Source organism: Paramormyrops kingsleyae, chromosome 19 (assembly GCF_048594095.1).
Source record: "Paramormyrops kingsleyae isolate MSU_618 chromosome 19, PKINGS_0.4, whole genome shotgun sequence".
Lineage (NCBI taxonomy): Eukaryota > Metazoa > Chordata > Actinopteri > Osteoglossiformes > Mormyridae > Paramormyrops > Paramormyrops kingsleyae.
Window position 1 is genome coordinate 21549870 of NC_132815.1, and position 13641 is coordinate 21563510.

Here is a 13641-nt window from a genome sequence, read left to right on the forward strand (position 1 = left end):
GTAAGTGGAACATGTCTTTTGCTTTAAATCAGCCAAATGTGAAAGCCAGTTATTCCCCTATAAACACTTTTTCCCCCCCAGAGTGCAATCTCTTAGCATTAGTTAACTCCATATTGTTTATGTGAATTTGCTGTTAAACAATTGTCCAGCAGGTGGCACCATTGCTGCACTAGTTTGCTTTCCAACTTCCTCCCACCAAGGGCCACGTGGATCTATAGTGTGGTCACCACATGTGTTATCTAGTATTACAAAACCTTATCGGTATAAATTGATTTATGCTGATTAATTTGTTATCCTGTTTCTGTTTAAGGCCATTATGGAGATACAGAAAAACAGCTTTGTCACCTTTGCTCTACAAATGTAGACAAACATTTGATAGATGTTGCATTTGTTATTCAAGTAGATGCATATTACTTAGCTGAACAAAAGATATGTTTATTAAATGTAGTCTAGTTGATAGTGAATCCTGGTGCCTACAGAGATGTCATTTCTGCCATTATTCTATATCTACAGGCTTTGGAAGACATGCTCACCCTAGCAACTTATATCCAGTACAACACAAAAGCAACAAATGATTGATTGTACACTAGGTTAGGTAGCGAAGTCTGGCGCACAACTCATGGGGGTACTGTTGGTGGGCTTAGCAAGGACGTGCTGCTTCTGGGGTTCTGGCATCGTGCGTCTCTACGGTGATCTGACCGGTTGTCATGGGGACCACCGCACTCCGTTGTATCTATGCTTCACTACACTAATTTTTCACTCCTTTTTGTTTTGGCTCTGTTTGCTCGCAGAAGGCTCTATCTTCAGTGTAATGCAACAGTATTTGGGGTTCTACTGGGTGAAGGGGGGGGGCATCCCAGCTCCATATGGAATGTGGGGCTCCTGACAGGAGGGCAGTGGCTGTTTGGGCTCTCAGTGGTGTTCGTTGGGTGAGTATGTTATTTGAACTCCAGCTCTAGGGCCATTCCTGCTGGTATATATGATGAGCAAACCTGACGAGGATTAGTGGTTTGATAATGGATGGATGGATTAGCTTAGTTTAACCGTCAACCAACCTGCTGCTTGAAAACTGATTTTAAATGTATTTATAATGCATGCAGTGGGTTTTTTTTTTTGCCTCATTCTTCCATCCAGCTTTCATTCATCCATCTTCAATAAGGACTTTTCCAGTGAGCTTGGGCCCTATCCCAGCATGCCTAGGGAACAAGGCTGGAGAGCAATTATTTGTCTTCCATAACTGCACCTTAAAGGGGATGCCAGACATCCACAGTCATATATATATATATATATATATTTGAAGTTTTTGCCCAGATCTGTGCGCATCATTTCCTGCTGGCCACTGACACTCCTTGTCCTCACTCCCCCACTGTAGATCTAGTGTAAGTTTACAAATAAATGTCCATATATTCTGCGGATCTGTCTGCCTACATGAGCAGTGAGTGAGTGATTGCCCTATGCGTGTGTCTGTGTGTTCCCGGTTAACCTCTCCCTCTTACTTTCTGGCTGGTCAGCACTCAGTGAAGCCCCACTTGGCCCTAATAGCATGACCCCAGTGCTGAAGCTCTTCCCTCAGTAGCTTTTTTCTGTGTGTATGGGATGTTAAAGTGGCCTGTCACCGTTCATCATGTTAAAAGACGGTCCATTCACGGAGGGGAAGGCTTTTCGCCTACAGTGAAACGGCGTGATCTTAATTAGTTCCTGACTGGCTCTCATAAAATCTGCAGGGAACGTTTAGGCAGTTCAACTGTTCCATGTGTTGTTTTGAAAGGCCAAAATATGATAAAATGAGTTTCTGAGAAAATGGATGGAAAGTAATGGTCTAAAAAGGCAGTACTTTGGTGAATTGGCAGTCTGCATAGTCCAGAGTCACTCTGACAAATAATTTAGTAGCGTGAAGTGAAATCCAGATGGATATTAGGCTGCAATAATTTTAAGAATCCCTCTCATCATAAACAGGGTAACTGAGCTAACAAATATCAGAATCGCTCATGTAATTTTTAATTAAAGATATAAGATTCAGCTGGTCTGACTTGTTCCCTTTTTCCATTTTCTGGTTTGAATCACAATTTAAATCCGGAGATTTGCAGAGATAATGGATATGGAAAACTTTACTGTATTCTGTCATTCCCCGGTTCTCAGTGTGGGTATCTGCGATTCCCTTGTGGGGTTTTTGTGTAAGTGCCTTGGTGCTGGGTTCTATTCTTCCTCTGCCGTCTTCCATGGCTTCTCTTCAGACCGCTGGATTTTATGGGATTACAAAGAATTTATACGTGACTTTTGCACCACGGTTAAAAGCCATGTACTGTATGTGCTTCGCCCGTCCTACTGAATGCTGAGCCCTCTTTGTAGACCGTTCCACATACATGGCTGCCAAGACAAGAGAGACTCATAAGACACCCCCCCCCCAGCCCCCACTGCCGAGTTTAAAAGTGAAAAACGATCTTGCCAGTGAAATTTTCATTAAACCGTTAAACGTGAGCCCTCCCGAAATCTTGTCTTGCTGTCTTAATGCAACTTTATCCCATTGTGGCTGTGTGTGGCCAAAAGTCTGGGAGACCATATGATATGTAGGTTGTTGAAAATGTGAATGAAATACTTATAATAAAATAACAGTTGCGTACTACTAAATGTAGTCAATCCATACCTTAATCAAATTGCAACTATACATCTGCCCTCTAGATGCCCAGTTAATATTTTAATCTAAAGCACTCTTTAGACCTGATGGGGACTCATCCCTGAACAGTTTCTCAGTTTATGACCAAATACTGTGAACCCAGATGTTTGTATCCGTTGCATTATTTTCACTTAATGGCCAGAGAATAGATAAAGTTATCAAACCTCTAAACGAAAATGTTCTTTATAGAACAATAACCCGGGCCTGGTCTGTTTATTACCAACAAGCTTTTCTTGCTGAAGGATTCTGGTTCACGCTGACACACCATCTGCAGTCATGATGCCGGAACACTGCATGAACCCGTGCTGCGTGTTTACTGGGCTGGCCATGAAGTCTGCAGGCTGCCCAGGACTACCAGTGAATACTGGGCGTTGGCCTGGTGCTCAAACAGCAGCGGTGAGCTCAGCCAAAGGCGTGTTGCCAAGCGACGGAGCCCCATAAGCTCTCAGATCTGTCAGTGCTTGGTGGTCCTACTGGTCATTACAAGAAACTCATAGTAAAATAGGAGCCTCACATGAAAATCTCAGGTTTTAATGTCTCTGAATATCCCCTGTGATTCATCCCCTCAAGTCCATAAATTATATTCTGTTCTCTGCATAGCACTTCAGTTTTAGCGAATCACGGTCCTTTGTAACTGTTTGGAATATCGGGTGATTTGTTTGAGTCACGTGACGAGTAGGTATCATACACTGGTTCTTTCGTCCTACCGTTCCGTGGTCTTTTCTCTGACTTCCAGATGTTCTCTCACCACCCCCTTCCCAATCTGTTCCACCGACGACACAGACATGTTGCCTCCCTAAAGAGGAGGTTCCAGCCCATCGGGGTGCAGGCCCTTCGGTCCTGCCGGTCCATGCCTGCAGTATCGCTGTGGTGTGGGAGTGGGGGGGGGTGCCGCTTTGCTGATGCTCCTACAGAGGTGTTTGCCCATCTGCTCCACTCTTAGGACACACAGCTGCCTTGCTGCAGAAACAAGGCAGATGGCCAATTTCTGCAAAATGTTCTGAAATGTCAGCCTGGCTCACAGTTATATAGTGCAGTGCACATTGTCAGTAGAATTTGCAGGGCTTGTGACAGGATCAATGCGTTCAGTTTTATGGTACCATGTTACTGCTTTTGAGTGGGTGATAATGCTGAACTGAATAGGCTTAAGGAAATAGGATTCAATCCTTTGAATTACATTACTGCTGCATTTAAATAGGCTTTTTATCATTAAGCTTCTTGTATGTAAAATGTTACATTTATGTATTTAAATATCCCAATGGCCAGTGGTTTCCCCAGTTTCTCTAAATTATATAAAATAAGAAATGCAAAAAAGATTCTTGTGCTCATCTTATTCTGATAGGCTGTGAGATTACCTGCATTTGGTTGTATTTTGGCATTGGTTTGCAGTGAAAATTGCACTCGGCACATTAACATGGAGTTTCCATATAAATGAAGGAAAGCGCTGAGTTTTACATGCTGACGGTTGGCATGGCAGTGCCTTATGGCAGCCGGGACCTTTCCCAGGCTGGCACCGGGACAGTGAGAGGGCTGTGTGATCATCTGTTCTGTTGGGCCTTGTTTTGGTCTGTTACCATGACGTCCACTGTCCAAAGACAACAGCTAATACCGGAATGAATGTTATGCATTCTTTAGAGGAAAATAAAACAGGAAGAGGAAACGGGGAAGTACCAAGCCCTTAAGGGAAACATAATTTAGCTAAATCAAGGGTTACAGCTAGTAAAACTAAACTACATCCTCTCTTCAGAGAAAAAACACTTTACCCATATACCACCCTTTTAGATTATTATTGTTTTCGCGGATTTTATTCTGAAGTTGTATCCATACTTAAATTATTCCTGTTAAGTGCTTATATTCACTTTTATGACTAACTGCATAAACTGATTTTAAAGTCCTGTGACTGGGTGAAAATAGGTACCTTATCCAGGAACAACCTAAGCGAAACAGTTTGCTATAATCGTAAAATATGTGTGAAGGAGTCTGTCATTCTCTACTCAGTATATAAAAAACAATGAAATTGGAATCAGACTCCTACAATGAGAGAAACTGTTTCCCTGTTACTATAAAATGATTTCTGGAATTAATTATGTTTCTAGCCATTGACTGAATAACCGTAAGTTCCGGCAGTAGGAACCGCAGCTAAAGAAAATGCCACAAAATTTCGCCGCCTATGGTGAAAATGAAATCTTTCTTTTCTCAATTCTTAAAGCAGCTGTGATATGAATTATATCACCGTTGATGTATGACCGGATCTGTTTTGGGCTTCTATTGTCCTTCTGCCTTTTGGAAATACTAAAAGGGAGAAGTCTCATTTCCATCTGTTTTAAAAAACGTAACAAAGCATCAATGTTGTGTGTCTTTTCACCCCGGAGAACTGCCAAGGAGCATTCCATTGGGCGACTGCTCTGTTTCATTTCAGGGAAATATCAAACCTAGAACCAGACTAACTGGGCTGATTACAGAGGGGGACCTTAGCCAATCAGCCCAAACTACCAGATGACAATACGTGAATAAAGACAATACGTCTACATCAGCAGTCTCTGTTGGATGTCGCAGCGACAGGCTGGACAGCTGTACTTTGGCTCGAACGAACAGGTTAGTAAGTAAGAGGAAAGAGTTTAAGAGGAACCATTCGAAATTCAAGACTGATGTTTTATTCAAAAGAATAAAATAAAATAATGGAAATTTGGCTATAGGTGCGAAGCTCAGAGAAACTATCCTGAAATATCGGGACACGTTTGGAACGCTTGAAGCCATTATTTCATATTAATATAAGGTAGTGGGCTTCCAAAAAGGAGGACATTTAGTTTGAGGTTTGGATTTGCTTGAATGCTGCCTTCTGTCAGTTTCAAATAATCCAGTCTCTCCAAGGTAATCTGCAGGAAGAAAAAAACCTTCCATCAACGTTAATGTCACAACGTTGTGTACCAAGTGTCTGTACAGGAAGGAAGCAAATCTGGAGGAGCAACATTTGTCCTTCATTGCCGATTTCCTGTGCAATTACACTGCCTTTCAGGCTGTTTTATATTTGTCTGTTCGGAGAAAATTCACACCCCAGACAATACTGCTGGACAAAGGTTAACTTAGACCTGCATGATGTTGTATGCATGTGGATAAAGTTGAGAGCAGAAAAATGTAAGCTCTTTTAAAGTTACCAAAAGCAAAAAAGGCTCTGTAAAGTTAGCCTATCAATAATTGAGGCTTCCTGGAGGCACTTGGACATCTGCTTAAGCATTGCCTTGTTTTCATACAGCGTTTCACATTTTACAGTTAAGCTCATCATGCTCACCATCGCTACACTTTACTTGAATGTGTGGCTTTCAGTTCCTCCTCGGCCAAATCCTGTGGGAAGGAAAAGACTTAAGTAGCGCACAAGATGGCCACATGTGTGAAAGGCACAAGATGTCCTGGGATTGAGTGGGAAGGGCCACCCCAATGAAGAATGCAGGTCTTCTAATCTGATTTTAAGGCAACAGACTTTCCGTCTGGGGGACACGTGACGGCTGCCCAGCTCGCTGTGGCAACTGTTACCATAGCAACTGTTACCGTGACATAATGTTTCCACACATTTTATATCCAAAGTCCTTTTATGGTCAGACCTCAAAAAAAAAAAAAAAAACTATAGGCCCAGCTCAAGATAACTGGGTGCTGTGGGATTGGTCATAACTCTTGTCCTTGTTGACACCCATTGGTCAATAAATAAATCACATTAAAATGGTTCAGTGACTGAACTGGACACTGGCCGCATGAGATTTCCCTAATGGCTAACAGGCCGTAGCTTCAATGATAGGAATAATAAGGGGATCACACAGACACCCACCAAGGATCAGGATCTGTGGGCAGATTCAGGTTATCAACAGAGCCTATCTGTCCTGATGGATGCCCCGTTTTGGAGCAAATAGATTTATAGATGCGAAATCATGGGAAAAAATTATGCCACGGGTATGTCATTGTCACAGTCTGTCCTCATGACGGTAGGTAATGAGGTCACACTCCATCCTCCTGTCTGTTCTTGGAGAGAACAGTGGTTCCATCCCATCGGTCTTTCAGCACCACTGTGCAGTGTATGATACCAGCTGGATGTGGTAGGTTTAAGCTCACAAATGTGGGTCTCATTGCACCTCCAGTTGTGTTGTTTTACTAGATGTGTAAAAGTGTAATTACTCACCTTTGGGTCCGAAAAGGGCAGCGTAGCAAGGATTGTTGCAGTAAGGCTTTCCATTGTGCTAGAAAAGAACAACACTGAAATGTCATGAAGGCTCTATTTTCCATCCATCCATCCATCCATCCATCTTCCATGGCCTCTTATCCAGCCGAGGGTGACAGTGCTTATAACGTACTACTGTCAAATATACTTAAAACATGGGCCTTTTTCCAAAGTCAACTTTTTAATTGATATTCCAAGCCAGTGGGTCTGCTGCAGAGAAACTGAGGAGACTGATGACCACCATCTATTCCTTCACCTTCATGGTGAGTGAAACAAGGCGACGGCCACCACTGATGTCACCCTGTCACTCAGCTGAAGAGAGTCAACAGCAAGGCGTCTGTCTGAGGATTTATTGCGCGGCCCCTCCCCCGTCACCCACCTCAGAGTGCGAGCCAGCGGACAGGGTCTTGTTGCATTTCTCGCACTTCAGGCACGGTCTGTGCCAGTCCTTCCCCAGAGAGGTTACCCTCTCGGCTGAGGGATAACGGGGGAGCGGGCAAGTGAGAAAGAGAGAAAAAGACCAGGGGTTTGAGCATAAGCCCCATCACCATGACAGGCACATGCGTAGTCCCTCCCTGATCCACTGCATTCGGCCCTCCTACAGTGCATGGTAATCTACAGGCTCACTGCGGTTACAGAACCAGGCTTTCCTCTTCTAAAGCGCATAACTTCTAATGTTTCACTTCAATATTGCACTTAGAAATCTAATTAAAGTTAAAAGCCATTCCCAGAAAACACAAGCATGGTGTGACCTAGAAATCTCTCTGCAAGTTAAAGGGCTTCTTTACATCTGTCTTTTGGCTTTGTGGTGCAGTTTGTCATTTATGCAGTGCAATATTTCTGGGTGTGGTCCCTGGTCAGCGGAGAGGCCCAGAGAAGGTATGTCCGGCTGTAAAAATGATAAACGCAACGCAATATTAGTTTAATGATGTGGTTACAGTTATCTGACATTTTATTTTAAAAAACTATTCATATTTATCTAGAGTATTTTTCAGTTTTCCTGTTACATAGTGTGTGTGTGTGTGTGTGTGTGTGTTACTAAAGAAATTCATGTTATGCAACATTATAGGTACAATAAATTTGTCTTGACTTGGATGTCCTCACAGCTAAACTCTTCATAAGCTGGAGCATCGATTAGCTCTTGGTAAATGAATAACCAGTTTTCATGGACATCTGAGTGAAATCTAGAGACTGACGGCTGGACACCTTGGACATGCCCTCCCCTCCCTGACACCCGGCTTTTCGTGGTGGGACACCCCAGGCTCCCTCCAGCTTGCAGCACGTAGACTTTCTGGCTGACTGAAAATCAACTCATCTACGCCTACAACCCTCTACTGGATAAGCTGTGGGTGACTGAATGAACTCATCTGCTAGAAAGATTTATGTGTTCAATGCTGTTATACAGCTTTTACAGCCAGAAATTTGTGGAGATGCCTTGGCTAGAGGCTGACGCCCTTCCCGCACCCAATCCCCTTGCTCTGATGGAATTTGTGACACATAGAGATCACCCCAATAGCAGCAGCAGAGTTTGAGTATCTCCCGTGCTGTTTTTACCCTTCACCTGAATTTAGAACCTGTACATAATGCCCTCTGCCGGTACTACGCAGTGTATCAACAGGTTCCAAAAGTGGATCAGGTACCACGACAGTTTTTAGTATTGCACTGAATCAAAAGACAACACGATCCGAAAGTTTAAACATACCCAGTAACTCCGGATTAATGTTCTATCTAATAAATAAATCCTGCGAGGCTGCGTTAGTTGCACGTTTATCTCGGTTTGGTGACATTTGATAGAAGGCTTATAGATCTTGACGACTATGATGATGACTTCATTAATGACTATCTTAAGTCATTTACCTGCGGCATCGCCGTAAAGGTGTTCATATCCGTCACAATAGACGTGTTTGAGATTTACTGCTTTTCACGATGGAAAGACCTTTGAAATTTTGCTTGGCAAACGGTGCGATAACGAAGAAGCGGCAGAGCTGCATGTCGCGCCTTACTTCGGAAAAAAGGCGGTGGTGAATTTTCTTACTAACAATAATTAAAAAAAAATTCAGCATTCTGCTCCAAACTAATGAAAAAGAGCAACTTTTGCATTTATATGTTGCATTATAAAATCTATATGATTTTATTTTTATTTATTTACATTTTTCTCTAGAGGACAGATGTTTCCAAAACCCATCAAACTCATCCTCCGTAGACACTAGGTAGATTTCAATTCATTAATGATTGTTCCCACAACAATTTGGGCGCTTTTTTACAAGTTTTTTGTAAAGCAATTTTATTACGACGCAAATAAGTCAGATTCTTTCATAAATGTATTTAAGCTTATTTAAACCACATATACTTAAGACATAGTAAGCATAGTAGCCAAAATTTCAGGCATTATTATAAAATGCGATCAGTTACTATGGTGTAAATATTATTTATGTGATAAATACATACAGAAAATGTAGAAAATATAGATGACCTTACCAAAGTAGACTTCCTTTTCGCATTTGGGGCACTTAGGCATGTTTGTATGCTTTTCCAAAGAGATAGAAGCTCTCCTTTGATTTAAACGAACAGGAAGCTACTCGTCAGTGCAACCTGTGTAACTACGGGGGCTCCAGCGAAACTCTAAGAATGACTGTGCGGAGCGAGGGATAATACTTATTTATAGGCTATCGCTATGGGCTGTCAGTAGGAACCAAGAGGAAAACCCAAACTCTGTGTGTGTGTGTGTGTGTGCGTGTGTGTGTGTGTGCGTGTACTCGCGTTTTCTTTATATTGTGGAACTTTGGAAAAAGTTTGGAAACTTTTTAATATAAACTTTTTGAGGACGCCCCTAGGAGATAAATGTCTATTTTCTAAGTAAGAGATATTTAACTAAAACTATAACAGCGGCCAAAAAATAGGTCAGCGTCATATGCTTATTAGTTTAGATTGGATGGAGTTATGAATATAATTACTTTATGTCATATTAAAACTTATAAGACATTATTCATTGCAGTGAGAGTAAATCCCCCTGTTTGTTCTGTGATTTCCATAAAGTGTATCTCAGAAAATCCCTCCTGGGATTTTTATGGACCACGGAGTTTACAGAAAATGGCGCGATAAACAAGAAAAATGAGCTAAGTGGCAATTAATTTGTTAAGAACACCTGGTCGCTAAGTGAAGTCAGAGGAGAATGGCCAGACTGGTCAGGGCTAACAGAAAGACCACAATCGCAAAAACAGCTCAATACAGAAAAGAAAGACCCTTCTGAACCCAGAGGAAAAGGGGGGCTGCCTGATACTGTAGTGGGTTGTCTGCTTCATGTGCAATATACTTAAGTGAAAATTTAAATATCAGTCTGGATCATTTTGGGGTGTGTGATCACATGAAAATAACAATCATGGTGGTGTGACATCATTACTCAGAGTACAGGGCTGAGCAGAGAAAGATAAAAAAAAACCTCAGGAGGAAGAATTTATGATCTTCAAAGTCCACAGGGTTAGGGTGCGCTGGTGTTCAGTTAACCTCATTTTTCATTATTCTGAGAATTATTCACCTAAACGAGACGCCTGGTGCAAATCAGTCACTAATGGGCAGGTAATTCTGCATAAACAGGTTTTCCCTCCAGACAGGTGCGAACAGACAGGTGTGAGAGTTTTACAGCCACTGAATTATGCTGGGGATGGCAAGTGGAGTGTTGAGATTGGGTGAAACCAACACAATCTGTGCTCCTAAAGCACAGTAGTTTCTTCTACCACGTCAAAATAACTTTGTGGCCATTACATAGTATGGGCTGCTATGTCATTCTAAATTTTAAAAAAAGCGGTATTCTTTCTTAATAAGGTATCACTGCCTTCCTTTTATCCTTTTATTCTCACTCTGCTTGTCTGACATAATTGTATGAGTATCAAAAGACTGACAAGGAGTGAAGTTATTCAACAAACTATTAAACAAGTAATGGAGGGAGGGGTTTTAGGGTGCCTGAGTACTCACCCTGCATCCATGTGTGTGCTGTCTCAAGGTCTGTGTGACAAAGTGTAGGAGGACACAAAAACAGCTTTCTGGACACTGGAATAGACGGAGACAGGAAAGGCTTGAGTGATTTCTCAATAACTGCAAATAGCAAGCAGTGTCAAAAATCGCAGCTCTTGCGATGGATTAATGTCAAATGTTCCTTTGCTGATAAACCAGTATGACAAAACAAACCTGTTGGTCCAATGATTTTTTTCCCGCTTTTGCTGTATAGCTACTTTTGCTAATAGCACTGATTGAGGAATATGCCCTATAAAGGAGAAAACACACAGGGAAGCTGGAGAGAAGATCTGAACGATACAAGGAGAATCATACAAAAGTCTCTTTTTTTTTGGGATCCTGGTTTTGTTGCTATGGCTCCAGAATTATTAGTGAGTTTCATTTGTTGGCGGTTTTAACCCTGGAATAGCATTGGTCAGCTAATAAAATTCTTGATTTCTTCTGGGAAAAAAAAGGTGGGAGAATGTCAAGAACGATTTTTGTGAAATTCTGGAACTAAGTTATTATTCCATTAATCTAAAGCCATGTTTTCAAAGTGATCAAATTCTGCTGGTGGAGACATTCCACCTGCTCTTCTATTATGTAATACTGGGTTTGTTGTATTCTTGATGGCCAACTCATAGATTACCAGTCAGACCTTATTCTCCTACCCATTTGACATTTGCTGGGCTTCTGAGAAATGCCAAACTGGAAGTGTTTCAAAACCTTTTTGAACTACAAAAACTACACCTCTGTGACCTGAGTTCAAGTCTCCCTCATAGCTGGAGTGTGGAGTTTGCATGTTCTCTCCATGTCATCATGGTGTTTCCTCTGGATCCTCATGCAATGCAGTGTGTCATGCAGTGTGTTGGCAACCAATCCTGGGTTGTTCCCTGCTTTGTTCCCATATCCACCAAGATAGGCTCCAAACACCTGTGTTCCTCTGAATAGGACGAGTGGCTACAGAGGATGGATGGATGATCCTTCACAGTGATGTTAGTCTGCAAACACTCATTAAATACCCAAAGATGGGAGCAGATATCCAGATCCTTAGTCAGCATAGGGATGTCAACAGATCAATGGCAAAAGCAAGCAATGCAAAGGACACTGAACAGCTGAGACAACAGAGACAACACCCCTCCTCCCCATTAATGCAGAACGAAGATTATATGGTGTTTCTCAATAGCCAGGAAATAATGCCCTGGCACCTTCCCACATAATTATCGAGGATCAATAGACTATATTTTTGTTAGAGTCACAGGACAAATATAGCCTATCCCAGTATTACTCAATGTCTTATTGACATTCTCCCTGTCTGTGGTCTGTGGAAGTTTCTGGAGCATCTCCACCAGAACCTCAGCTCATGTATGGCCATAGCTAAACTAAAGGCTAAACTTTCTTAAACAGACAGATTACTGTACACAGCAAGCCGCCTCACCGCTTGTATGAGTGTAGGTATACAGTCATCCTCATATGAAACCCACTGAATATGTAAGCTCACGGCCTGACATCAGTTAAACCCCCCGATTCTGTCCCCACCGCAGATTTCAGCAGAGGTCCCATGAGGCTGAGCCAGATGCTATATTCATAGAATCTAAAACCCTCCCGATCTGTTTTGTAAACCATAATTTCTTTAAAGTACTGGATCCAGAAGTTGATGTGCTCCAGTTCTTAGGTGAGTGTTCAGCTAGGACCTGGCAACCCTAATGTATGTCTAGGAGGCTCTGCCTTCGCCAGTGCCTGATTTTCTTGAACGCCGTTGACCTTTTCCTTTTTTGTGATTTTCCCTTCCCAGAGGGAGCTGGCACTGGATCCTGAGGGCACATGTTGGACCTTTCATTTTTCGGTCTGGAACCAAAGCTCTGTTTGCGTGAGTTGGCTGGGTGGGAGGTTGGGAAGCTCTCGTCCCATTCTCGCTGTCATTGCATAGCTGGGTAACCACTCCAAACACGGTCGGCCTGCTGCAGTGGGATGAGGCAGGCAGAGCCAGTGGACTGGAGGCTCATTATAACACATTAGCCAGCAGTTGCTTCAGCTGGTTATGTAATCAGAGAACCGATCCCTTCATCCTGTATTCATAACTGACACATATATTCTTCACTTAATTCCTTCTGTGCTTCATCCTCCTTTTGAAACAAACTGCCATAACAAATTGTTGCAAAGCATTCTGGGATGCTATCACAATTTCAGAAGTATGAGATTGTAAGCCTTGATGATTGCCATGAATATAAGTTTGTGATGATATAGGATAAGATGGCAGGGTATTGTTTTACACAAGGCCTGGCTTTTTTGGGTCGTGGCAGAACAAGGTGCTTCGGTCGATGTTCTATAAGTGTAAAGTGTTTGTTAATATGGACTCCATTATACGGTGGGGAGGAGCAAACAGGGGGAGCGGAGATGAGGGTGAGTTTGTTAATCTTTAATAAGCAGCAGCAAGGGAGGAGAAGGTCACGGTCCAGCAGCACAGGAATTAGCCTGCAGCTGTGGTGACGCTCAGCCTCATTAGAAACCCTCTTTGTGGGCTTTAAGTGGCAAGGATCTTAAAAAGGGATATATGCTAGAGTGGTGCCCTTTTTGAACGGAATACCCCAAGTCCAAAATTAACTCTAATCCTTCTAAATGGTCAACTTAAATCCCGTTTTGTCTTGATTTATTCCATCCATCGTCCAAACCCATATCGTTGACCCTGGGGCTTATGCCAAAGTTGGGGTCCACCCTGGACAGGATGCTAGTCCACCACAGGGCATATACACATACACAGTATGGACAA

General features: G+C 42.4%; 1 protein-coding gene across 1 annotated transcript; it reads right to left on the minus strand.

Annotated features, from left to right (window-relative positions):
* Positions 1–5305: 5305 nt before the first annotated feature.
* On the minus strand, positions 5306–9555 carry LOC111858979 (cysteine-rich protein 1). Its single transcript, XM_023841242.2, has 5 exons — positions 9360–9555; positions 7261–7355; positions 6843–6900; positions 5964–6016; positions 5306–5550 (listed from the first exon to the last, which is right to left on the minus strand). Exons 1-4 carry the CDS (start codon positions 9397–9399, stop codon positions 5976–5978), a joined length of 234 nt encoding a protein of 77 aa, XP_023697010.1. The 5' UTR covers positions 9400–9555; the 3' UTR covers positions 5306–5550; positions 5964–5975.
* Positions 9556–13641: the final 4086 nt, after the last annotated feature.

Excerpts from the sequence above, each read along its gene's own strand:
- LOC111858979 (XM_023841242.2), bottom strand. The coding sequence starts at position 9,399 with ATGCCTAAGTGCCCCAAATGCGAAAAGGAAGTCTACTTTG. Across the intron at positions 7,356-9,359 it reads CGAAAAGGAAGTCTACTTTG|CCGAGAGGGTAACCTCTCTG; the intron begins GTAAGGTCATCT and ends GTTATCCCTCAG. Across the intron at positions 6,901-7,260 it reads CCGCTGGCTCGCACTCTGAG|CACAATGGAAAGCCTTACTG; the intron begins GTGGGTGACGGG and ends GTTCTTTTCTAG.